Source organism: Rhinoraja longicauda, chromosome 11 (genome assembly GCF_053455715.1).
Source record: "Rhinoraja longicauda isolate Sanriku21f chromosome 11, sRhiLon1.1, whole genome shotgun sequence".
Classification (NCBI taxonomy): Eukaryota; Metazoa; Chordata; class Chondrichthyes; order Rajiformes; family Arhynchobatidae; genus Rhinoraja; species Rhinoraja longicauda.
In genome coordinates this window covers 20,175,510-20,202,384 of record NC_135963.1, presented here as the reverse complement: position 1 = coordinate 20,202,384, position 26,875 = coordinate 20,175,510, and the positions used below count along the sequence as shown (strand labels likewise).

Below are 26,875 nucleotides of genomic sequence, written 5' to 3'. Positions count from 1 at the left end.
CTTTTTAGATTGAGCTCTACCACTAATACCTATTACTTTGTTCTGCTGTCAAAATAGGTTAATTTAATTTTGTTTACTGCCTTTATACCAATTATTTTATTGCAGGATCTTAAAGGTATGCAAAGTATTGATTTTGTTTTGTTTTGCTTATTTACTATATTATTTTGCTGAATAGAGTATGACGATTTAGACTTTTATTATCACATTAATCTTCTTTCTTATTGATGAACTATTAAATTAAATTAGGCCCCAGAGATCCAAATACATTCTGACCTTGAGTGCTCTCAATGTGAAGTTTGCACGTTCTCCCTATGACTGCATTGTTTTCCTCCATGTGCCCTGGTTTTCTCCCTCATCTGAGATGTGCATATTTGTAGGGTTAATTAGCAGTATTTTTTGAAAAAAGAGGCCAATGTGTAGGGAGTCGGGAAAGTGGAATAACATAGAACTAGCGTGAAAAGGTGATTGATGGTTGGTGTGGATTTGGTGAGTCGAGGGGCCTGTTTCCATGCTGTATCTAATCTAAATCTAAAGAAGAAGGCAAAACAATTGGAATCTCATTCGCTTTTGATTGAAAATTTCTAAGCAACCAAATGAAGAGCAATGTTGTCAAACAGTTGTCTATAGACAAAGAATTTTAAAGAAAATAAATGGTCCTGAGAAGTTAAAGTAATTAAATCATCTAAAATTTGTATTTTGCATTTGGTAGGGATGTGCTTCAACGGTGAATAGAATCTCCTTTAGCACCCATTGTAACAGTTTTATCCCCCGCTAATGGATCTCTGCATTCAACATAATTAGAAAGCATTTTATTGCAGTGATGACAGTTCAACTATATATTGTTTAAATAAGGCCATTATGGGTGTTGAGTTTAATGAGTCGTTTTTGTGATGTTAGGCAATGAAGCTCATCTTAGACAATAGACAATGAGTGCAGGAGTAGGCCATTCGGCCCTTTGAGCCAGCACCACCATTCAATGTGATCATGGCTGATCATTCTCAATCAGTACCCCGTTTCTGCCTTCTCCCCATACCTCCTGACTCCGCCATCCTTAAGAGCTCTATCTAGCTCTCTCTTGAATGCATTCAGAGAATTGGCCTCCACTGCCTTGTGAGGCAGAGAATTCCACAGATTTATAACTCTCTGACTGAAAAAGTTTTTCCGCATCTCCGTTCTAAATGGAGGCCATTTATCCCTTATTCTTAAACTGTGGCCCCTGGTTCTGGACTCCCCCAACATTGGGAACATGTTTCCTGCCTCGAACATGTCCAACCCCTTAATAATCTTTTATGTTTCGATAAGATCCCCTCTCATCCTTCTAAATTCCAGTGTATACAAGCCTAGTCGTTCCAGTCTTTCAACATATGACAGTCCCGCCATTCCGGGAATTAACCTAGTAAACCTACGCTGCACGCCCTCAATAGCAAGAATATCCTTCCTCACATTTGGAGACCAAAACTGCACACAGTACTCCAGGTGCAGTCTCACTAGGGCCCTGTACAACTGCAGAAAGACCTCTTTGCTCCTATACTCAACTCCTCTTGTTATGAAGGCCAACATTCCATTGGCTTTCTTCACTGCCTGCTGTACCTGCATGCTTCCTTTCAGTGACTGATGCACTAGGACACCCAGATCTCGTTGTACGTCCCCTTTTCCTAACTTGACACCATTCAGATAATAATCTGCCTTCCTATTCTTACCACCAAAGTGGATAACTTCACATTTATCCACATTAAACTGCATCTGCCATGCATCCGCCCAACCTGTTCAAGTCACCCTACAACCTCATAGCATCTTCCACACAGTTCACACTACCGCCCAGCTTTATATCGTCTGCAAATTTGCTAATGGTACTTTTAATCCCTTCATCCAAGTCATTAATGTATATTGTAAATAGCTGCGGTCCCAGCACCGAGCCTTGCTAGTCACTGCCTGCCATTCTGAAAGGGACCAATTTATCCCCACTCTTTGCTTTCTATCTGCCAACCAATACCCTACCCCCGATACCATGTGCTCTAATTTTGCCCACTAATCTCCTATGTGGGACCTTGTCGAAGGCTTTCTGAAAGTTGAGGTACACCACATCCACCGGCTCTCCCCAGTCAATTTTCCTAGTTACATCCTCAAAAAATTCCAGAAGATTAGTCAAGCATGATTTCCCCATCGTAAATCCATGCTGACTCGGAATGATCCTGTTACTGCTATCCAAATGCTCTGCAATTTCGTCTTTTATAATTGACTCCAGCATCTTCCCCACCACTGATGTCAGACTAACTGGTCTATAATTTCCTGTTTTCTCTCTCCCTCCTTTCTTAAAAAGTGGGAAAACATTAGCTAACCTCCAATCCACAGGAACTGATCCTGAATCTATAGAACATTGGAAAATGATCACCAATGCGTCCACAATTTCTAGAGCCACTTCCTTAAGTACCCTGGGATGCAGTGCATCAGGCCCTGAGGATTATCAGCCTTCAGTCCCATCAGTCTACCTAACACCATTTCCTGCCTAATGTGAATTTCCTTCAGTTCCTCCGACACCCTAGGATCTCTGGCCACTAGAACATCTGGGAGATTGTTTGTATCTCCCTTAATGAAGACAGATCCAAAGTACCGGGTCAACTCGTCTGCCATTTCCTTGTTCCCCATAATAAATTCCCCTGCTACTGTCTTCAAGGGACCCACATTTGCCTTGACTATTTTTTTCCTCTTCATATACTTAAAAAAGCTTTTACTATCCTCCTTTATATTATAGGCAAGCTTACCCTCGTACCTCATCTTTTCTCCCCGTATTGCCTTTTTAGTTATCTTCTGTTGCTCTTTAAAAGAGTCCCAATCCTCTGGCTTCCCACTCTTCTTTGCTATGTTATACTTCTTCTCTTTTATTTTTATGCTGTCCTTAACTTCCCTTGTCAGCCACGGGTGCCTCTTACTCCCCTTAGAATCTTTCCTCCTCTTTGGGATAAATTGATCCTGCAACTTCTGCATTATTCCCAGGAATTCCTGCCATTGCTGTTCCACCGTCTTCCCTGCTAGGGCCTCCTTCCATTCAAATCTGGCCAGCTCCTGCCTCATGCCTCTGTAATCCCCTTTGCTATACTGTAATACTGACACTTCCGATTTTCCCTTCTCCCTCTCAATTTGAGGAGTAAAACTTTTTTTATTTTTAATTAATATTATTTTTATTGCTTTTTCAAATAGCATACAAAAACATTTAAAATAACATAACATAAATAACATAAAAAAACATAAAATAACAAGGCACATCAACAGCAAGGTCACATTTAGGCATCTAAAGGCACTTTAAATGTAAAGGATCCGTTAAAAAAAAGTACAATATCATCCGCGTACAGTCCTATTTTATTCTCAATGTCATTAATTTTAATACCAGCTATCTCGCTATTGCTTCTAATTCCAATAGCTAAAGGCTCAATGGCCAGAACAAAAAGTAGAGGTGACAGAGGGCACCCTTGCCGTGTGCCTCTGAAGAGAGAAAACTGTTCTGATACCATATAATTGGTCATTACTGAAGCTCTTGAATCATAATATAAGATTTTGATCCAATTGAGGAAGTAACTGCCAATTCCAAAACGATTAAGCACTTCAGATAGGTATTCATGTTCGACCCTATCAAAGGCTTTTTCCGCATCAAGTCCTACCACAGCCGCGTCTGGTGCCTCTTTCTTTGCATGTATAATATTCAACACTACGTATATTATGGAAGCCCTGTCTTCCTTTAATAAAACCATTTTGATCCAGAGCAACAATAGATGGCAGGTGTTTCTCAAGCCTCCGTGCAAGAACTTTTGCTATTATTTTCACATCGGAATTCATCAAAGAGATAGGCCGAAAGGATTCACACTTTGTGGAGGCCTTTCCTGGCTTTAATATTAAAGTTATAAGTGCACTCCATAGTGAAGGTGGCAGCTCACCCTTTCCAGCTGATTCTTCAAGCATGTCTAATAATGGGATGAGTAGCTTGTCCGTAAACATTTTATAAATATCAATAGGTATACCGTCTGGCCCTGATGCCTTTCCTCCTTTCATACTGACAATGGCCTCTGACAGTTCTGATATTATAACTGGGGAATTAAGCTCATCTTTAGCTCCTTCTTCTAAAACAGGTACCTCCAACTGGTCTAGGAAGTTGTGGAGGGTCTGTGAGATGGCTGGACCATCTGATGTATAGTTTTGAGTAATATGATTGAAAAATATTGTTAATTTCTTGTGGATTTATTATTGTTGTCCCTTCCTCAGATTCAATTTCCAAAATTGATCTTTCATTTTGCAATGATTTTATACGCCAGGCCAATAGCTTCCCTGCCTTCTCTCCTTGATCATAAAATGTCTGTTTCAGTTTCATTAGGCTGGATGCTGCTTTATTTGTGGACAATTCGTTGTACTGTGCTCTGAGAATTGCCAATTTGTGTCTGGTCTCTTTTATATCGTAAAGATTAATTTCTATCTCAAGTTCTTTAATATCTTTTTCTAACTCTATCAATTGTTTATTTGAGCTGCTACTTGGATAACTGATCATTTGCCCTCGAATATAAGCCTTAAATGCCTCCCATCTAGTTGATGCTGAAGTTTGAGTTGTATTCAGTTGGAAATAAATATCAATATTTTTTCCAACAAATTCTAGGAATTTTTTATCATGTAACCATCGTGGGCTTAATTGCCATACTGCAAGGCCTCTACTAGCTGTCCTAATGGTATAATTAACTAGTAGTAAAGCATGATCTGAAATGACAATACTTTTATACACTGAATCGTTCACACAGGTTATCATTGGTTTAGAAATGAGGAAATAATCTATGCGTGAATAGGAATTATGAGTAGCAGAGTGACACGAATGTTGCCGCCTTGAAAGATTTTTATATCTCCAAATATCACAAAGGTTCAACTCACACATAAACTCTTGTATTATTTTCCGACACTGCATATGAGAAGTACCCACGCCTGAGGATTTATCCAATTTTGGATTAAGAGTACAATTAAAGTCTCCTGCTATACAGATGAAACCATGTAATGTTGACAAAGTAAGAAACAGATTATTATAAAATTTTGTATCGTCACTATTAGGGCCATATACACTTACTAAATTTATTTCTTGATTTAGTAATGAGCCCTGGATGATTACAAATCTGCCTGCTGGATCCTGTATGGTTTTATGAATCCGTAGTGGAACAGATTTGTGCACAAGCATTGCAACTCCTCTTGCGTAAGAGGAATATGAAGCGGATATGACTTGGCCTGGCCATCTCCTCCTTAAAGGGATGAATTCACCGGAAAGTAAATGAGTTTCGTGAATGAAAGCTAGCTTTGTTTGTAGCTGCTTCAGCCTAGACATTTCTTGCTTTAATTTCACTATCTTCCTTAGACCTCTAACGTTCCATGAAATCATATTTATTTTAGTATCACCACTCATGATATAATCAGTAAACTACTTTATTTGCAGCCGTCCTTTTAACCATGCCTTGTGGTAATATAAGGAGTGTGCCTTTAAAACAAAAGGACAAACAGAACAACGGAAGAAAGCGTAACAACCCTTACAATTCCTCATCTCTATCCATACTGATTCTACATCTCCTGATTCTATGTCACCCCTTGCAAGGGAGTGAATATCATTCCTTACGAACAGTGCGACCCCACCCCCTCTGCCCACCTGTCTGTCTTTTCTATACGTTGTGTACCCCTGAATATTCAGTTCCCAGCCCTGGTCCTCTTGTAGCCATGTCTCTGTAATTCTCACAACATCATATTTTTTCAATGTCTGACTGAGCCTCAAGCTCATCCACTTTATTTTTTATACTTCGCACATTTAACTACAACAGTTAAACTTTGGTATTCACCTCCCCTCTCACACCAGTCACAATTGGCCCTGACCTTACTCCCTTATCCCATCGAGAACTTCCCTTTTCCATTTATTCGAGCATTCTTTGCAATTTCTCCTGTATTTGCTTCCCCTTTAACTACATCTTCATATTCCCAATTTGTCAACCCCTCCCCCCCACTACTTAGTTTAAACCCACACGTGTAGCACCAGCAAACCTGCCTGCCAGAATGTTGGTCCCCCTGCTGTTAAGGTGTAACCCGTCCCTTTTGTACAGGTCACCCCTACCCCAGAAGAGATCCCAGTGGTCCAGAAATCAAAATCCCTGCACCTTGCACCAGCCCCACAGCCATACATTCATATTCCTGATCTCTCTGTTCCTGCCCTCACCAGCAAGAGGTACAGGTAGCAGTCCAGACATAACCACCCTCGACGTCCTACTTCTCAGTCTTCTTCCTAACTCTCTAAACTCACGTTGCAGTATCTCCTTCCTCTTCCTCCCGACGTCATTCGTGCCCACCTGCACAACTACTCCCGGATCCTTCCCTCCCTTCCCTCGCTAGGATGTTCTGAAGCCGGTCCGTGATGTCTTGAACCCTGGCACCAGGGAGGCAACAGACCATCCTCAACTGCCACCACAGAATCTACTGTCTGTACCTTGGACAATGGAGTCACCCACTACAATGGCTCTTCCTGACTTCGGTCTCCCCTGGTCCAGTCTCCTTGCCTGGATTAGAGCCACCAACCTGTCCGCCGCTCGGACTGGAAGCGTCTTCTGCCCTGACAGCTCCCAAGAGAGTGTACCTGTTTGCAATAGGCACAGCCACCGGGGTCTCCTGTAGTCCACGTTCACTCCCCTTTGAAACGGTCTCCCACCTTCGCTCGACCTGAACCCTTGGCATGACAGCCTCACAGTAGGTCCTGTCCAGGAAACGCTCGCATTCCCGGATGGCCCTGAGGTCATCCATCTGCTTTTCCAACTCCATCACACGTCCATTCAGGAGCTGCACCTGGACACAGTTCTGGCAGGTGTAGCTCCCAGAAGCTCCAGCGGTGTCCCTACCTTCCCACATCCTGCAGGAAAACACTGCACCAACTTATCTGCCATTACTTTAGTGTCTAAAAACAAATCAGGTTCAAAAACAAGTGTAGCCTCCTCGCCGAAGACTTGCAGCCAAAACTCGCACTTTTCTCACAGGGCACTTAGACTCGCAGCCAAAGACTCGCACTTTTCTCACAGGGCACTTCCCTCGACAGGGCCGCACCCAGACAGGGGGGCACTACTTGTGCAAGCCTTGTTTATATCAGTCACTAAATTGACTAATTGGCCAATTTACCAAACTTCTAATTTACCAAACTTCTAATCTTGCTAACATGCTAATATTTTCCATAACTGTGCTAGCTGTTTATTGGGTGGTATTTGGGCGGCTTTAAACTGGAATACAAAAGGCTGGTTATCTAAGAATGATGTCCAGGGAGAGAGAAACATGGGACAAAGATGAAAGAAAGGACAATAGCATACAAGGGCAAGAAGCAAATAGGACCATGTTACAAAAAAAAGCAAGCTGCTTAAAAATGACTAAAAATGACATTTGCACGGGAGGAACCTGGTTTGGAAACTTGTATAATGCATTAAGGGAATAGCAATGTAATGAGGTTAGACTAAAGTAGACTGGGCTATTTTTGTTTTGCCAGAAGAAACAAACAGCAAACGCTGGCAGACATTAAAGAGGCAATTTGTGATACTCTGCAAAAATAAATCCCAGTAAGGAGGAACAATTCTAAAGAGATGAACCAATCGATAGTTATGGGGATAGTAAATTGAAAAAGAGAAATAAGGAAACAAATGTTAGCTATAGATCCAATGATATAAATCCAGCCATGAAGAACAAAAAAAGATACGAGAAAAAATTGAGACGCAGGCCAGCAAGGAATATAAAAACTGACAATAGACGTTGCTGTAAAACACAAAGAGTAAATTCCAAATAAACATTAAGAGGTCCTAAAGCAAATGAAACTGTGATAATAGTTTTGGGAAATTACAGAGTTAAACAGATATTATTTATCAGTCATGACAGAGTGTCGCAGTGGTAGAGTTGCTGCCTTACAGTGCCAGAGACCTGGGTTCATAATCTTGACTATAGGAGCTGTCTGTACAGAATTTGCATGCTCTCCCTGTGACCGCGTAGGTTTTCTCTGGGTGGTTTCCTCCCACATTTCAAAGATGCGCAGGTTTGTATGTTAAATGGCTTCTGTAAATTGTCCCCAGTGTGTAGGATAGAAATAGTGTACGGTTGATGGTTGGTCAGCGTGGACTCTGCAGGCCGAAGGGCCTGTTTCCGCGTTGCATCTCTAAACTCTATCCCATTAATACTGAATAATTGTGGGGAAGAAATAAATACCATCACCATCAGTGAAAAATAGTTTAAGACAAACAAATGAGGCTATGGGTTAAATCCCCTAGCCCAGATAACTCGCACCCTAAGAATTTTTTTTTAAATGGCTTCCATGATTTCTAAATTCGTTAAATACTGAAGAAATGTTTAACTGCCAGTTTGGCACCCTGATTCAAAATGGAGGGACAAAATGTAGGTAACTAAAGCTGCCGATTAATTGAACGTCTATTGATAGAAAAATGTTAGAATCAATTAAGGAAGTGACAGCAGCACATTGAAAAATAATAACTGAATCGTGTAGTTAGTGTGGCAGCATGAAAGTGAAATTGTATTTGACAAATAAGAAAATCTTGACAAGAGTGAATAGAAGGAATCCAGTAGATGTATTATATTTGAACTTCTGAAAGGCATTTCACCAATGGTTAAATCCTAAAATAGGAGCCTGTTGTGATGGATGTAATATATTATCAAGAATGGAAGATTGGCAAAGGGGCAAGCAGTGTGCAGGGATAAAGTGGTCAGTTACATGGTGGCAACCTTTGAGTAGGCAAAATGTCAGCCACCAACTTAAGAGTGTTATATGGAAAAATGTGAAGTTGTTCACTTCAGAGGAATGAACAAAAGAACATTATCATTCAAATGGAAAAATATTGCAGAAATTTGCAGACAAAAATTTGAGGGTCCTTGTACATGAAACGCAGAAAGTAAGTGCAAAAATGTGGCAGCTAATGGGAATGATTAATGGAATATTGGTCTGTATTTAAGGGAATCCAGATAAAAAGTAAAGAAATGGTACCAGCAAAGTTTATAGTTGATGTGACCACACCTGGAACATTTTTGGTCCCTCTATTTCAGGAAAGATGGCATTTTATTGGAGACAGTCCAAAGTAAGGTTCCCTAGAATGATACCAGGTATTGAGAGGCTGTTCTGTGAGAAAATATTAAACGGGCCGAGATTCTACTCTATTTGAGTTCAGAAGAATCAGAGGTAATTCTTAGAGAATAAATCCTGAGAGGATATACTGGGAGCATCCAGAACAAGAAGCCGTGTTATCAGAATACAAGCAGCAATTTAACATTGAGATGAGGCTAAATTTCTTTTCTAAGTTGGTTGAGAGTCTTTGGAACTTCTCGCCACAGAGAGCTGTGGGTATTGAGTTCTTAAATTGTATTCAAGGCCGAGATGGATCAGTAAAGAAATTGAACGTGGGGGGAGAAAGTAAGAAAATGATATGACCAGGTGTCATATCAGACATTATCCTATAGAATGGGGGAAGCAAGCTCTAGTGGATAATGATCTGCTCCTGTTTCTATTTTGTGTGGTCTTGAGACTGATTTTTGAAATGTGAACTTGCTGTGTGAAAATAATCTTGGTTTTAACCTTTTATCCTTTATTGTATTTGAAGGTGGCCAGCGCGATACGACCAATGGTGGGAATGTAAATTTATCTCCGAAGGAATCATTGATCAAGGTGAGTTTTGTTCAATCAGACGGAATAAGGGTCCCGACCTGAAATGTCACCTATCCTTTTCCCCCAGCGACGTGCCTGACCCACTGAGTTATTCCAGCACTTTGTGTCTATCTTTGGTAAAAGTCAGCATCTGCAATTCCTTGTTTCTACATTTGTTCAATCAGTAACTTGTCTGTTCTCCCCGCAGAGGCTGATTAGTTTGATATTTCCAACTGTTTATATTTCAGACTTGCAGCATCTGCTGGCTCATTTATCAGTTTACTAAATGCTTTAATAGAGATTTTGTATCTCTATGCTGCCTATAATTCTGTATACTAAAAATCTCGTTTGTTTGTTTGTTCCTGAACTACAGCCAAAACGGTACACGATAGCGTGACAATTTTAGGACCACATTACTCACCGTCGTCCCTTTGGTGCTAATGGAAGAAGTTTCATTGAAATTGGTGTTATATATTTAAAGTTATTCACATCTTAAAGTTTAAAACTATCTCCAAGGGAGGGAGGGGGAGGAGGGGGGATAAGGGGGGTTGAGGGGGATGGAGTGGGGGAAAGAGGGAGCGGGGAGGGGAGGGGGGGAGAGGGAAGGGGGGGAGGAGAGGGTGCTGCACCAATGCAGGAAAGGTTTGGGCCCCAACGGGTCCACTTGGTCTGGTATGATATTAAAAGAGAATGAAAAATACCCAATAATAGAAGGCAGCAATCTTACAGAAGAGTTTCATTGAGAGCAAAGGCATAAATGAACCAGGCCATCCATGATGGGTGCCTCTCTAAAATGTTCTTTGATCATTTTTATGTTGCCCTAATTGGAACTTTATTTCATGTTTTGTGCCCTGGTACTCATAATATCTCCATTGACATAGTTATAACATGTTAATTTCAACATTTTGCACAGACTTTTTAAATGCATCATATCTTTAAACCAACAGGTGGTGGATTTCGAGACAGTCTCTCCGATATCTCTGAAGAGCTTTGCCCAAGTTCTGGAGACAGTCTAGTGCCTTTGCCCTTTTTCGTAAGAACATCAAATCAGGTTTGTGAAATTATTTTATCCAATTTTTTTTATTTCAGTTGGATTTCTTTATTTTTCACCAGTTAAATAAATGCATGAACTTGCACAGGGATATATTTCGCTCGTCCTCAAGTCTCTGGCAAAATTTACCTAAGATTGTTACCACATGATACCAAATTAACATGAGGGACTTGAGTAAAAAGAAAAAAGGGGTCTGGGGGAATGATGGAATGTCTCATAGTATACTGTATTCACTTATATGGGCTTATATTCACTGGGGTTTAGAAGGATGAGAGGGGATCTTATAGACAATAGGTGCAGGAGGAGGCCATTTGGCCCTTCGAGCCAGCACCGCCATTCAATGTGATCATGGCTGATTATTCTCAATCAGTACCCCGTTCCTGCCTTCTCCCCATACCTCCTGACTCTGCTATCCTTAAGAGCTCTATCTAGCTCTCTCTTGAATGCATTCAGAGAATTGGCCTCCACTGCCTTCTGAGGCAGAGAATTCCACTTATACAAACATATAAAATTCTGAAGGGATTTGACAGGCTAGATGCAGGAAAAATGTTCCCAATGTTAGGGGAGTCCAGAACCAGGGGGTCACAGTTTAAGAATAAAGGCTAGGCCATTTAGGACTGAGATGAGGAAAAACATTTTCGCCAGAGAGTTGTGAATCTGGAATTCTCTGCTACAGAAGGCAGTGGAGGCCTTCAAGAGAGAGTTAGATTTAACTCTTGGAGCTAACGGAATCAAAGGATATGGGGAGAAAGCGGGAACGGGGATCTATTTTTGGATGATCAGCCATGATCACATTGGTCCGAAGGGCCGAATGGCCTACTCCTGCACCTATTTTCTATGTCTTCAGCACAATGACGTTCCCACCATAGTGTTGTAGAGCAACTGTCTTGCTTTCAGATGCGAAAGATATGCAATTTGATAGCTTAGTTGACTGCTGTAAATTACTCGTCTGTAGCTAAGTGGTTAAATCTGAGGAGGTGATGGGAATTTAAAAAAAAAGAAAAACACCTTTTCTGCCTTTTTCAAATCTTCCCTTTAACCCCAATATTTTCCCATCTTTCAAACCTTCTAAGATTGGCAAACAAAAAATTGGCTGATCATTCATTTGGTTATTCATTATGAATGTTGTTGCAGAATTGTTCAGTTGCAAAGTACTTGATAAGGTTGTGAAAGTGAGTCTACAACTATCAGATCTTTCTTTTGGTATCCTTTGGTTTGAGTACAAGATTCACAACAATAAAAGCACAGCGTGACCTAAACTGAACAGTTGCAGTGATGATTCCTTGGTGTCCAACTAGTTTAATTGTTTATAAGCTTTATCAACAATTACTGTGTGCGTTTGTGGTGGCTTGGCTATATAAAATTAAGGCAGTTGGAAAGCATAATTTTATAGATCACTCATACAATTGCATAACAGGGATTGTTCAACATGTAAGTAAAAAAGATACATTGTATTTGTTGCTTCCTATTGCACCAGGGCAACAGAACTGGAGAAGCAAGAGATGTATATGTTCCTAACCCGTCCTGCAAGGAATTTGGGAAGTATGAATGGATAGGCCAGCTGATGGGGGCAGCACTAAGAGGCCGGGAGCTTTTGGTAATCATTTCAATTTTTATTGTTCTTTCTATGTAAATACTTTGACATTTTACCTCTATTTTGACTTGGGCTTTCATTATAACGTCAGCTGAGGAGAATTAAGGCATGTTTTTAAGTGCATTATTTTCCACATGGTACCATTGTTGCAACCACATAAAACACTGGAAATGTTCAGCAGGTCAGGCAGCGTTCATGGAAAGAATAACAGGTTTTTTTTCAGATGGTAGAATTTAATCTTGAATGTTAACCTTTTTTTTCCCATGGATGTTGCCTATTGTATGTTTTTGGCATTTTCAGTTTTTATTTCAGATTTGCAGCGTCTGCAATGTTTGATTTTTCTTTTTTTGTACCCTTTAATGTCTGGGGAAGGAGGCAGGGAAACCAGAAAAAAAAGGCATTTTCTGGAATACTAAGAAGTCAGTAAGCTACTTTTTTTTTTAATAGACCTGTCTTCAAGATCATGTATCCTTAAACCATGATCATCCAGCTTTGGTGTTTCTGGAGAGTATCATGAGGTGGAAAGAGGATTTCCTGGAGAGAATTGTGGAGGCCATTTCAAGCAGAAAATGGGGGTTACTGATGCTGGTTTAGGTAGATGATGTGATCAAACACATGTCTAGGATGGATTAAAAGGAAAATAATTAGCAAAAAAGAGTGGGTTTGGATTGTGAGTGGCAATCATTGCAATGGAAAGAAGGCAGCAGCCTGGAGATAGAGGGGCATGTTGAATTGCCTGAAATGGGGACATGCAGGGTTTATCCCTTTTTACCTAATACCAAAATAGGCTTCAGTTCTGTGATTTCAAACTACCTCAGTGTTTTCATAACCCAAGTGTTCACTAAAGAATTATGTGCAGGTCACATCTGAACTAATGCAGTGTTCATGGAATTGTCAGTAATTAATTTTGCCTGCAATAATTTTAAAACTGAAGATTATTCCTAATCTAGGCTAATGAGAGCGTTGCATATATGTTTGGCAGGTGCTGGCACTTCCTGGAATTGTATGGAAACAACTAGCAGGAGAAGAGGTGAAATGGTCCAAGGATTTTCCTGCAGTGGACTCTGTCTTGGTGAGTTGCAGATATTTTGTGTTGGCCTACTATGGGCTACATTTCCTGGATTGATGTGCCAACAGGACAATGAAAGGTAGCTATAGGAATCTTGCTTATATGAAGCTTATCAACTCTCCCTTTTCAATGATAATTTCCCCTAGCTTGAACCTATAATTTACCAAACATTTTGGATGATTTAGTGTTGCCACTTAAAATTGAACTTCAAATGACATAAATCAATGCAATTGACCAAAATGTTGGTTAAAGTGGGAAGTACTCGTAAGCATCTTATAGGAGGAATGAGGGGATAGAGATCAGTGTCATCTGGAAAAGTTGTGCTATACCTCATCTAAAGGCAGCAGTAACTTTTTGTCATATGACAGTTCATTCGAAGATTATAGCTATTATTTTTCTGCTACCTCTTCAGGTTAGGCATTTGCTCTTTTTCAGTAGTACCTTTTTAATTACGTTGACAATTCTCCTTTATATTACACTTGCACTGCACTAAAAAATAAACCATGATGGGTTCTTCTATGTGGAAGCATAAAGGAATGTAAAAGCTGTACAGAGAACATGGGAAATGAAAAGAGAATGCAGCAAGGATAATTTATGCTCTTTAGTTTAGTTTAGAGATACAGTGCGGGAAAAGGCCATTCGGCCCACCAAGTCCATGCTAAACAGTGATTCCCGCACATTAACAATATCCTGCACACACTAAGGACAATTTTTACATTTACCAAACCAATTAACCTACATACCTGTACATCTTTGGAGTGTGGGAGGAAACCAGAGATCTCGGAGAAAACCTACGTGGTCACGGGGAGAACGTACAAACTCCTTACAGTACAGCACCAGTGGTCAGGATCAAACCCGGATCTCCGGCGCTGCAAGTGTTGTAAGGCAGCAACTTTACAGCTGCCCCACGGGGCCGCCCTCGTGGATAAAGTCTACCAGGCCTGTCAGGAAAATACAACAACTGTCATACAGCTTGGAAATGGGAACTTGAGCCCACCATATCCATGCCAGCTATCAAGTACCTATCTATCAGTTTTCATCCTGTAATATTCTAAGCCATTGCCTGTCAAGTATTCACCCATATCAAACATTATGAGAGTATATGCCTCCACCACCCTTCGAGGTTGCTGGTTATAGTACACTGGGGGCATGGCAGAGCTATTGCCTTACAGCGCCAAAGACCTGGGTTCGATCCGGACTACGTGTGCTTGTCTGTTACAGAGTTTGTACGTTCTCCTCGTGACCTGCATGAGTTTTCTCTCAGGTCTTCGGTTTCCTCCCACACTCCAAAGACATACAGTTTTGTAGGTTACTTGGCTTGGTGCAAATGTAAAAGTGTCCCTAGTGTGTAGGGTAGTGTTAATATGCAGGGATCGCTGGTCGATGCAGACTTGGTGGACTGAAAGGCCTGTTTTCGCGCCGTTTCTGTAAACTAAATTAAATTAACTCCGGCCTACCAAGCAGCCTTAAACTACTGCAATTCACCTATCACCACAACAAGTTCACAGCTAATGCCATCTTCCTAGCCCTACACTCTCCCTGGAACAACTCAACAAGAAGAACAGCTACCTTGGGTTCTAATCAAGTATAACTGCTTTCAATACCATTATCCCAAGTTCATCTCCAAACTCATTAGCAGTCATCCCTGCAACTGAATCCTTGACTCCCTGACAAGCAGACAACAAACAGTGAGGATAGGTTCAAATTCTCAACACTGGTGCCCTGCAAAGATGCATTCTCTCGGCCACCTACTATATTCAGCGTATACTAACAACTAAAGTGCGGTCCTGACTCCCTTCTACCTCATTGAAGACCTCTGAGCTATCTTTTATTGGACCTTATCTTGCACTAAATGTTGTACCCTTTATCTGCGCACTGTGGACGGTTTGAGTGTAATCGTGTATAGTTTTTTCTTTGACTGGATAGAATGCAATAAAAACCCTTCACTGTACCTCGCTACTCATGACAATAATAAGCGAAATAAAACTAACTCATGAGTGATCTGGGAGTTAAAGTTGCCATCATCCATCCCTCCAACCCCCATAAACTATATACCTATAATATGGCTGTCTTATGAACTGCAAACCGGAGGACAAATGGATTACCTTTTATCCTCGGCAGCCTGGTAATATCATTTTTCAGGCAAACTAAGTTTGTAACCACAAAAGGCTTTACAGAGTAATCCATGCACTTGTTAATAGTTTAAATTCAGAATATATCATTGGCGCTTTGTATTCCATCACATTTGTGGTTCATAAGGATAGCGTTTCTTGGATATGCACTGGAGTTTGTTTAGCAGCCTTGCGATGTCGGTGCTCCATAGTGCACACCACCCAGGGTCATAGAAGGTAGACTTCCTTCTGTTGGAAATATGAATTTGCAGTCTACTCAGAATTTGTTAAGGGCAATAATGTGGCTGCAGATTAACTGGAGCACACATTTACTGTAAGTATTAAAATGCAATATGGCACATATTGTTGATAGGAATAAGCACTCTAGTTGATGACCTATTCTTCATTAAATGATCTGTGTATTTTTACACAGAGTAAGGCTGTAAAATATTGATGAGCGATAGTCTGGAGCAGTATCAATACCCTTTCTTCTCTGTAGGTGAAATTATTGGAAGCCATGGAAACAATGGACAAGGAGACGTTCGAATTTAAGTTTGGAAACGAATTAACTTATACCACTGTACTGAGTGACCAGTCTGTAGTGGATCTGAAGCCTGACGGCAGTAACACAGTTGTTCAATATGAGAATCGGATGGAATTCATTCAGCTGGTTCAGAAAGCAAGACTGGAAGAGAACAAAGATCAGGTAACCAGGGTGTTCAATGGTGGAGGAAAGGAAAAAGGTGGAAGAGACAGAGGCTCAAAATATAGAAATGCTGAATAATTTGTTAAAAAACTTTCTTTAACAAATACCTAACGGACTGTCAGCAAAAACAAACTGCTGGAGGAACTCGCTGGGTCAGACAGCATCTGTAGAAAGAAAAAGACTCATGACATTGTGGGTCAGGATTCTTTGTCTGAAGATCAGTTCCAAAACATCATGTGTCCATTTCCCTTAATAGATGCTGTGAGACTTGCTGAGTTCCTCCAGCAGTTTCTTTTTTACTCTATATTCCAGCATCTCCAGTCTCTGTGCCTAATGCACCATATTCTGTACAATTAAGTCACCTGATTTTGGCCCGTTGTGAGCTGTGATGAATTGAGGGAAACTTTACTGAAGGATATTCCAAATTGCCCTGGCTTGACTTGTTTCAATGTTTCCCTCCTTTGCTGACTAAAGCATGTTGGGTAGCAAACTTACGGGCAAATTCAAGTAAATTGATCTCTACTTTCAAAATATTTGGCCACTTTTATCAGCATCAAATGTGCAAAGCTTATACAATCTCTGACTGGTACCTGTGCTTGCAGATTCAGTCAATGAGGGTTGGCCTGTTGAAGGTGGTTCCCCAAGCTGTTCTTGACCTGCTGCCCTGGCAGGAACTGGAGAAGAAAGTATGTGGTGACCCAGAAATCACAGTGGAAGCTCTGAAACGTTTAAGTGAGTACAAAATGTCTGTCTACCAAATTTTGGTTATTTTCCTTTTTTTGTTTTACTTGTTATCTACCAGTGGGGATTTTTCAATAGCCCACAAATCCAAGTTGGTAGCTGTCAACATAATGTCAGTTTTGATTTAAAATGTCGTGTTAGTTTTTGTCGCAGGTGTTTCTGATGTTAACAATCTGTTTAAAATCTGGCTTATAATCACAAAGACAAATTAATGCTCGATATTTGTAAGAAGAATTTACTAACTCGTTGAATTGACAGTCGTATGTGTTTGGATATTTTTTTATCCAGCACAGCACTGACATCTGCTGGCAGAAAATAGTACTGTATTTGATGGCAAAATACAAGGGGCTTGACTGATGGGAAGAAAAGAGGTGCAGGGATGGGACACCTGGATGCAGGTGAGGGGGTGAGTAGGCAAATGGGTAGAGTAGGTGAAAAGGAGACAAAAGGTACCAGAGTGAGGGCACACACAAACTGAAAGAATAGCACCTCGTACACTATTTTGATAGCTGACAATCCAACAGTGTAAACAACAAATTCACAATTTTCCTGTAAGAATCACCTTTTTTGCACTTGACCCCCCTCCTCCCCCAACTCTAGTGCAAGCAGCACCTCTCCAGGGTTATTTGGGATGAACCAATAAAATGTTGGATTTGCCAGCAACACCTAAGTGTTTCTTATGCAAATTATAAATGGACATGATCATTTATTTTGAGTCCATTGTCAACAAAACACAGGTGCTTAGACTTTATCTAATTGTAGTTTCATTTGTCTACATTTTGCTTTTTAAGCTCGCTTTGATGATCTGGAGCAGTCTGATACCAGAGTCAAATATCTTTGGGAAGCACTCACTAATTTTACCAATGGTAAGTGGGCACCTTACACAACCCTACCTCGGCAGCGAACTATTATACACTTTGTATGTGGTTGTAATATGTACTTATGCTTGCATTATGGTCTGGTTACTTAGTATAACGTGTAATTTATTGTATGTTTTATTTGTGATGTTGCGTTTAATGTGTCTGGAAAGTTGCATTAAGTAAGAATTTCATTGTTCCATTCCTGGTACATATGACAGTCAAACATGCTTGCCTCTTGGCTGCTACCAGTAGACTTGTTAAACCATCTACACGAGTTTCCATAATGAGTATTTTCTGCATGAAACCTAAATCAGAGATGATTTTCTGAAAGCCGTTTCCTTTCTATTCTAAGGATGTAATTCCATTTCTGGACTAATGCTGATGACTATCTGTCAGCCATGGGGCATTGAAATGCTTTTGCCAATTCTAAAGGACTGAAATTTCTCTCACACCACAAAAGATAAAATCATTTTGTTTTTTCTCTGTCTAAAACCATAATATCACATCAGTGAAAAACTGGGGCTTGTCGGTGTCCTGGCCAATATTTATCTGACAATCATCATCACTTCAAAATAAATCATTAAAATTATTGTTTGTTGATGACCCTTCTATTTTATCAAAGGGTCCATCAGCTTTAAGTTGCTTTGGGAAATCCTAGGGGTGTCAAAGATGCTCTACAGATTTAGTTTTTAAATATGGCCACACAGAGGAATTCAATTATACAGATGATTTCCTTCTGATGGTCTGAACCTGAAGTGAAACACATTTGTGACAGTTTCAGTTAGTCTGTGTTTGAGAGCTCAACAATTCAACTACCATTAATAAGATTCTTTTATTTTTACACTAGTACATTTGGCTCTTTTGATGCAAGTGAACTGGGCTACTTGTACAGTGTGATTTCTGGCTGTTCGAATTAAATCACACCAAATCAGAATTAAATACCCAGAGAGAATGACTATTCCCATCAGATTAATAATTGGGGGGAATTACATGTAAGAATATAAGATTTATTTCCCCCCCGCCCCTTTTTTTGCTAAAACATTGGTGAATGTTATCCCAAACCCACAACCAGCAAATACAATCAATTTAACCCACTTAAACCAGCCCTCAGATTATGTTGTTTATTCTTTAAGATCAGATGTATGCGATAACAATTTGTGATGCTAATAGGCATGGTCTGTTAGCAAACAGTCTATGTACAATTCAATATTGTTGTTGGTTTAGAGTTACAATCTAAATGTTTGTGTGGGGGGAGAAGATAAGAGACATTTCTTAGTATTTTCTTTTTAACGTCTTGTTTGCCTTTCAGAGGATCGTAGTCGATTCCTGAGGTTTGTTACAGGCAGGAGCCGCCTGCCAGCCCCTATTTTCGTCTACCCAGACAAGTCCGGGTAAGTAGTTCAGATTTTGATTGGTGATTGGCCTGGAAGAGAATAAATATAGGATGGTAGAGTGCCACAACTCTAACACAAAGGAGGCAGAATATTAATTATTGGTGGGAAAATGATAAATATGCTTGAGTTACTTATCCTAGCAGTTTATCATTGCCCAAATTCTTAATCACCTCAATGCCACTTGAGTGGTGGCAAGTGGCATTAAGTACAAATTCACAGTTGGATGCCAAAAAAGGACACAGTCTCCAGAAAGTGTGATTGTTTATTATCAAACCTGGTTAAGGAGCTTGTCCTTGGGTTATCTAGTCTCAGAAGTCATAATGGTCTTAAGAATTTGAATAGGGTGAAAGAGGTAGAACATAGAACAGTAGAGCACAGGAACCGACCCTTTGGCTCACTTTGCGCCAAATATGATGCCAACTGTACTAATTCCTTCTGCCTGCATGTGGTCTGTATCCCTCTATTCCTTGTCTATTCATGTGTCTATGTAAATGCCTCTTAAACTTTGTTATTGTATCTGCTTCAACCACCACCCAGCAGCTCATTCCAAACATATACCACTCTGTGTAAAAAGAAACTTGCCTTGCACATTTCCTTAAAATTTATCTCCTCTTGCCTTAATAAACCAATAAATCGCTTAATTTGACTTAATAATTCAACAAGTTCAGAAATCTATGTATTGCAGAATAGCAATGTTCATAAGACATTGGAGCAGAATTAGGTCTTTCAGCCCGTTGAGTCTGCTCCGCCATTCAATCATGGCTGATCTATCTTTCCCTCTCAACCCTGTTCTCCTGCCTTTTCTCTGTACCCTGACTAATCAAAATCCTATCCATCTCTGCTTTAAAAATACCCAAACACGTGGCCTTCACAGCCATCTGTGGCAAGGAATTTCATAGATTCACCACCCTCTAGCTAAAGAATTTTCTCCTCATCTCCTTTCTAAATGTATGTCCTTTTATCCTGAGGCTGTGCCGTTTGGTCCTATACTATCCCACAAGTGGAAACATCCTCCCCAAATTCTTTATTCCCCATTACTACTTCTCCAGCGCCATTCTCCACTGGTCCAATGTCTACTTGTGCCTCTCTTTTACTCTTTAAATATCTGAAGAAACTTTTAGTATCCTTGTACTATTGGCTAGCTTACCTTTGTATTTCATTTTTTCTCCCCTTATTGCCTTAGTTGTGTAGGCTGCACCCTCAAGAGTTGTTAGTTCATACATTTCTGCTTTCCTTTAACCCAATTTAGGCTGAAGCCTGAGGTGTATAATGTTTTTGAAAGGGTGGAGCAATATCTTATTTTGATAATCCACATGATCCTATGACACATCCCATAGTAATTTCCAAACTAATTTTGTTCCTAGACAGGATATTAAGTCTTTCCGTTTTTGTTAGACTATTTTATCTCAATTTTCCAGATATCATTACATTGAGAAATAAATTGCAGATGTTTCTTATATTTCATATAGTATTTTTAAATAGCTAAATTTAAAACATTTTGCTATTTTGTTTCTTTAACAGATCAGAGAAAACGGATGCACTCCCAGAATCTTCCACATGTTCTGGTGCACTTTTTCTACCAAACTATTCCAGGTCGGTTGTTTTTACCGTGTTATTTTTTTTTGTGATGTTTCTCTTTGTTTTCTGGTAGGTTGACTCTATTATCTTCATGCATATTGCTAGTCCTATTGTGCATTGCTTCAATATTCACTTAATACTAAATCAGCAGTATCACAAGCATTTGGCACATTAGGGGCTCTGTTGACCCCCCCCCCCCAGCTTCCTGGATCATTTTCTTCATGACTTTTAACTGCCTTGAGAGTTATGACAACAGGGTATGGTGTGTTGGCACTTTTTTCTGTTGCATAACCATTGAAGGAATGGTCACGTTGGAATCATTTCACAATCTTCAATTTTGCTTTTTTAATACACAACATCTAAATATTACTGTATATGTGAATGTATTACAAAGATGTGCAAAATATCCCACCTTATTTCAAACAAATGATTTTCGTGTTTTTCCACAAAATGCTGCCAAGCTCCATCTCAGTAAAGGAGTCTGAAGAAGGGTCTCGACCCGAAACGTCACGCATTCCTTCTCTTCAGAGATGCTGCCTGTCCCGCTGAGTTACTCCAGCATTTTGTGTCTACTTTCCATCTCAGTAAACCTGTGCTCAATTTGCATATCTGAAATTAATTCATCCTTAAATTTTAGCAGCTAGTGAACATAATTTGGTAGATTATCTCTGTATATTTCACCTTGGACGAAATTAAGTACATTTATATCAAGGGTCTGTTGTGTTGTCCGAGATTTTGCTGCACTATTAATGATAACACCGTCAGTGCTTGAACAGAGTTAAAGTGTTGTCAGCTTCTGGTGTCCGTATTGGCACAGTTTTGAACAAAAATCGAGATACGGATTTCATTGTACTCTGAACTTCTTGTGGTTCTTGCTGAAGGAATCTGTACAGAGATGGCAGTAATAGCGTGCTTGATCTACTTTCTCACAAGTTTTGCAACAAACTAACACTACAATTACGAGTGAATGAGTTTTCAACAGCTTTATAAGTGATAATGATGCTTGAAAAAAATAATTTTGCTTGTTTCCTTCAAAGGAAAATTGATGTTGCAGTTTTAAAAAAATATTTATGCTATTTGTTCCAGATTTTCTTTAACTGTAGTTTTATGTGTAAATGGTTTTCCTTTGTGCTTTGTATCTTCTTGTCTCCCAATATTTTTTTTAAATCTGGTTATACTGATAGTGTGAATCAGCACAGAAATAGGTCATTGCAGCCCTATGTGTTCATGTGAACCAAACTGTCTAACAGGACCCACTTGCCTGTGTCTGACCCATAGCCCTCCCAATCTTTCTTATCTATGCACTGTTTAAAATGTCATAATTGTATCTACCTCTACCATTTCCTCTGGGAGCTTGTTCCATCTACCCACCACTCTAATTGCCCCTCGGGTCCTTTTTAAATAATCCCCTCTCACTTTAAACCTCTGTCCTCTATTTTTGGACTCCCCATCTATGCCCCTCATGACTATATGCACCTACAGGTCATCGTATGTCTACTATGCTCCAGCGCTATGCTATGCAAAAGGGCTCTGCTTCACACCAATGCTTAAGTTGTATCATGGACGAACCTAGGTAGAACAATGGTCTTGCCAAGAAAAAGGAGCTTTACAGCAATATTTGGATGTCAGTTGTAAATTAGCTTTAATGGGAAATTGTTTTTTTACATGCACCACTGTTAAACTCTAATACAATTTTGCATGTAGGAATGTGTTCATTACTAAATTGTCAGTGACAGACTATCAAAACATTTTCAATCATTATTAATATTTGAAGATTTAATAACTACTTTAGATTCCTGTGTGGGTCTGTTAACCCTCTCTAATTGAATAGTTCCACCTTAAAGTAATTCTATGGGCAATGAATGTGACAATTCTTTGCTTTCAATGCCCCATATAGCAGTACAAGGCAGGGGCGAAAATAATGGACAGATGCAGCCATGTGAAGTGAGGGATAGGTGAGGTGAACAAAGGGAACAAAAGGAGAGGAAATCCTGATGGAGAGGGGAATGTGTGTGAGGTGAGAACACTAGGAATGTGGGTGACCTGAAGTTGGAAAATTCATCGTTCATATCATTGGGTTCAAAGCTACCCAAGCAGAATATGAGCTGTTGATCTTCCAAAATTCAAATGGCTTCACCGCAGTAGCGGAGAAGTCCAAGAACTCCAATTGGTATTTTGCCTCTTGCAGCAATGGAGAAGCTTGAGTTTGTACAATCAACCTAGCTGGTGGTTGAGAGTGTTTCCTTGTTATAGCCTCCACACTGCTCTGTGGGCTATCCTCGGACAAACCGCGGGTGGTGTTTCCAGGTGGGGAAGTAGGCTAGAAGGATCTGGGCCATTGTTGCATTTTGGGCTTCAGTTTTTGTGTTAGCACTGGTGCATGTAGCTACCTGTATTTTATCTCTCTGATGCTAATGATGTGTCCAAAAAGGAAAATCTTTCATTCCCCAACTTTGCCAAGGAAAAGAATTGTTAAAGAGAAATAACAATTTTTTTTAAACGATTAGAAATTTCAATGCACATGGTAATCGGATGCATTGTTTTTCAATCAATTCAGTTTTCTGTACATGAATTAAAACTTTTTTTTTGCCTTGTTATAAATATATACATACGTTCCAAAAATTGGGAGAAAAAGACATTCTCTTTTGATCATCCACAAATCTTCCCAAACTCACGTTCTATTTTAGTCAATAACTACTTTTCTTTCTAAACAATGAGCGTTTATTGCGTGCTCAACAGGTGTCATCTGTAAAATACTCACATTTTTAAGGTTCCTCAATAACAACAATTAGGCTATATATATGTTTACGGTTGTACCTGTCTATAAGCATCTATTAATTTATTTTTAAAACATATGCTTCCTTTTCTAGCGCAAAGCAATGTGAAGAGAAGTTACGATATGCCGCCTATAACTGCGTAGCTATAGACACTGATATGGTACCATGGGAAGAGTGACATTAGGTATTTGCTGCTTTGAATAGTACTTTGCGGTTGGTGAAAGCATCTTTTGTGGACTTAGAGATGCCTTAACGTTTTGTCTTTATAAATGCTAATTCTTTGAGATGTGAAGATTAAGCATTTTATTTCGCCCTTTTTAACCCATGCTTGAATTTTTACTTTAACCAATTAGAGCTAAATATGTTTTCACATATCAGAAAATGACCAATAAAGCTCTCCAATGCTGCAATAGTTTTCATTCAGAGCGATGTGTTTGCACAGTTTGTCTTGCAAAATCAGCACCGATTTGGATGGAGAGAAAATATTGAGGACGGATGCAGGGCAGCCCGCTGCAGAATGGGTAAATTAAACGCAGTGTTCAATGTGGCTGAAGAAGGTTACAATCCCAAAGCATTGCCTGTCCATTCTCTCTAGAGATGCAGCATGATCTGCTGATTTCTTCCAGCACTTTGTTTTTTGCTCAAGATTCCTGCATCTACAGTTTCTTGCATCTCATTATTGTCTTAGCCAAAGAAAGTACTTCTACACACAGTTTTGTAGCCAATGAATTGCATTTAAAGTGTAGCTACTGTTATTCAATGTGTATATTTGGCAATCAGTTTATGGACATGGTCCCACAGCAACACAAGATAAATAAACAGAATCTACTCTTTTTTTGTGTTGGATATGATATTTCAAGGTTTATTTGAATCACTGGAAAGGACATGCTTCCTCCATGCTGCAATCTATTATCAATCTATGTTATAACGCTGATGCTAGACCTTTCACTAGTAGCTGGCCAAGAAATTGTGCATCTGATTACCTGCGTATCGATTATTTAATTGAAATGACTGGACAAAATATGGGCTTTGTCTCTCGGCCATTGTTCACTGCAAATATTACTCCTTATTTGTTCAGACCTAATCGATGAGTTTTAAGTCCTCAGCCATTTGAAATAGAAATGTGCTTCTCATTGCAACCAGTTTCAGAACAACATTGTTAAAGGACTATTTGCTTGAATTACACACAGCAAAAAATGAAAATTAAAATGTTACTCAGAACAATACATTCCAAAAAATAATCGGCAAGTTTGGAGGAGAATGAAATATTAATCATATGCGTTGGATTGATCGGCATGTTATAGCTTTAGTGATCATACTGCAACTGATGTATGATGGTATTTGCAAGAGGATGACTTCAGAGGACACACAGGATTAATTGGCAAGATAATTCTGTCACTCCTGATCCATAATGTAAACAGATTCCATCAGTCTTTTATCCAAATATCCTTGGATTACATGGTAGGTGAAAGTGAAATGGCAGAAATGGTTGGAACCTTGTGGGGCAATTAAGCTTTTCCTTTGCTAGAAATATGGTAAAGCTCAGTTACCTGGCTTATGTGGGACTGGACATGTTAAATATACTGGTTAACTTTGTTAGCCACAATGTCACCTCAATATGATGCTACCACAGTGAAATGCCATGTAATGAACTGCCATATAACTGAATTTTACTGCATTGATAAATAGATTTTAATTTGAACGTGGCTTTTGTATATCTTTTGGGTTTGACTCATGGAGTAATGGAACTTGGTGCACTTTGCTCCTCAACCTTGGCCATGTGAAAGAATGCATTGCTGTCTCTTTGTCGAATATTAATCCTAGATAATGCAAGAATTCAAGTATGAATGCTACGTGTTCGGTATCTGAAAATGTATTAAATATATTCTGTACAATTTAAATAATTATCCAATATGTCATTTGTTTTCTCTGCTCGCAAAATTAGCCAAAGCCATTTGGAAACTATTTTAAAGTACGCATTGTCACCCAGAGAGATAATTGTGATTCCGATGCTTCCAATGGCACCCACACTAAGAAAACATGGTTTTGTGAATCATCACAGTTTTTAATCCACATCCTTCAAGCCTGGGGAACACTGAAGTTAGGAAGTTTTCCATCTGGTTAGTTTTGCTATCACTCCGATAGACCAGTAGATGGGAGTACAGCACAGGGAACCTTAACCAGGAAAAAATTCCAGCCAGGCAAGTTTCATTTACGGTGAGAAAAAAATTGACAGGAGTTGTGTAAGTGATGAGAGTTCTGCACTTCCTTTCCTCTGAATTAATTGCTGATATTATTGGTGATGTGAGTGAGGCCTAATGGAAGGAGATACAGGATATATATTAATGTGAAGTTTATGCAACCTACTTTCTATTTAATTCCTTGTCTAGGTTGTACAATTCATCTCATTCAGTGAAATCTGTAATGTAAGATGTTAATACTACATTAAAATGTTTAAATCTAAGCTGTGATATGATATTTTGTCAATGCATGTACTCAGTAAAAGTGCATTATAAATCTCTCGTGGTAAGTTCAGAATTTGATAGGGGTGTGAAATGTTTTTGATAAATGAGTTGGTAGCCTAGTCTCATTTCCTGGCGTCATAAGTAATTTGCTCTCAGAATTGAAGATAAGAATCAATTTCTGTGGATAATATTAATCTAATCTGGCTCATTGGTTGTAGTTGAGTTTGTCATATGCGCAGGTACGGTGAGATACAGGTACGATGAAAAATCTTGCAGCAGCAGCATCACCAGCACAGACTGTTCGAACACGGAAAAATTATACAAATTACATAAATTACACAATTTCTTAAAAAATGGTTGTGCAATTAAAAACTAGATATTAGTGCAAAAGCATAATTAGGAAAACAAAACATTAACAAAAATGGTAGTGCAAGAGGTGTTCTGTTGTCGATGTAGGGTTAGGATTGTGCAGATTGGTTCAAGAACTTAATATTTGTCGGAAAGTCGCTGCTCCCGAACCTGGTGGTGTGGAACTTAAGGCTTTCTGTACCTCGTGCCTGATCGTAGCAGTGAGAAAAAGGTTTGGCACAGAAGCATGCATGTTGCCTTCTTGAGGCTGCACTTCTTGTAGATGCTTTCAACAGAGGGGAGACAATAGGTGCAGGAGGAGGCCATTCGGCCCTTCGAGCCAGCACCGCCATTCTATGTGATCATGGCTGATGGGCTGTACCTGTGATTAACTGGGCTGAGTCCACCACTCTACAGCCTCTTGCATTCTTATGCATTGGAATTGGCGTGCCAGGGCGTGATGCAACCAGCCTGGATACTTCCTGCAGTACATCTGTAAACGTTT

General features: G+C 39.6%; 1 protein-coding gene across 3 annotated transcripts in view; it reads left to right on the top strand.

Moving 5' to 3' along the window:
• Positions 1 to 26,008, top strand: part of hectd3 (HECT domain containing 3) — a 47,611-nt gene extending 21,603 nt beyond the window's left edge. For all 3 annotated transcript variants that reach the window (XM_078408421.1, XM_078408422.1, XM_078408420.1), the window contains 10 exons: positions 9,633 to 9,697; positions 10,624 to 10,727; positions 12,205 to 12,324; positions 13,304 to 13,393; positions 16,001 to 16,207; positions 16,810 to 16,939; positions 17,740 to 17,814; positions 19,118 to 19,199; positions 20,724 to 20,795; positions 23,651 to 26,008. In XM_078408421.1, coding sequence (XP_078264547.1) covers positions 9,633 to 9,697; positions 10,624 to 10,727; positions 12,205 to 12,324; positions 13,304 to 13,393; positions 16,001 to 16,207; positions 16,810 to 16,939; positions 17,740 to 17,814; positions 19,118 to 19,199; positions 20,724 to 20,795; positions 23,651 to 23,735 — 1,030 coding nt within the window. In that variant the 3' untranslated portion in view covers positions 23,736 to 26,008. The remainder of the gene's footprint in view (positions 1 to 9,632; positions 9,698 to 10,623; positions 10,728 to 12,204; positions 12,325 to 13,303; positions 13,394 to 16,000; positions 16,208 to 16,809; positions 16,940 to 17,739; positions 17,815 to 19,117; positions 19,200 to 20,723; positions 20,796 to 23,650) is intronic.
• The last annotated feature ends 867 nt before the right edge of the window (positions 26,009 to 26,875 follow it).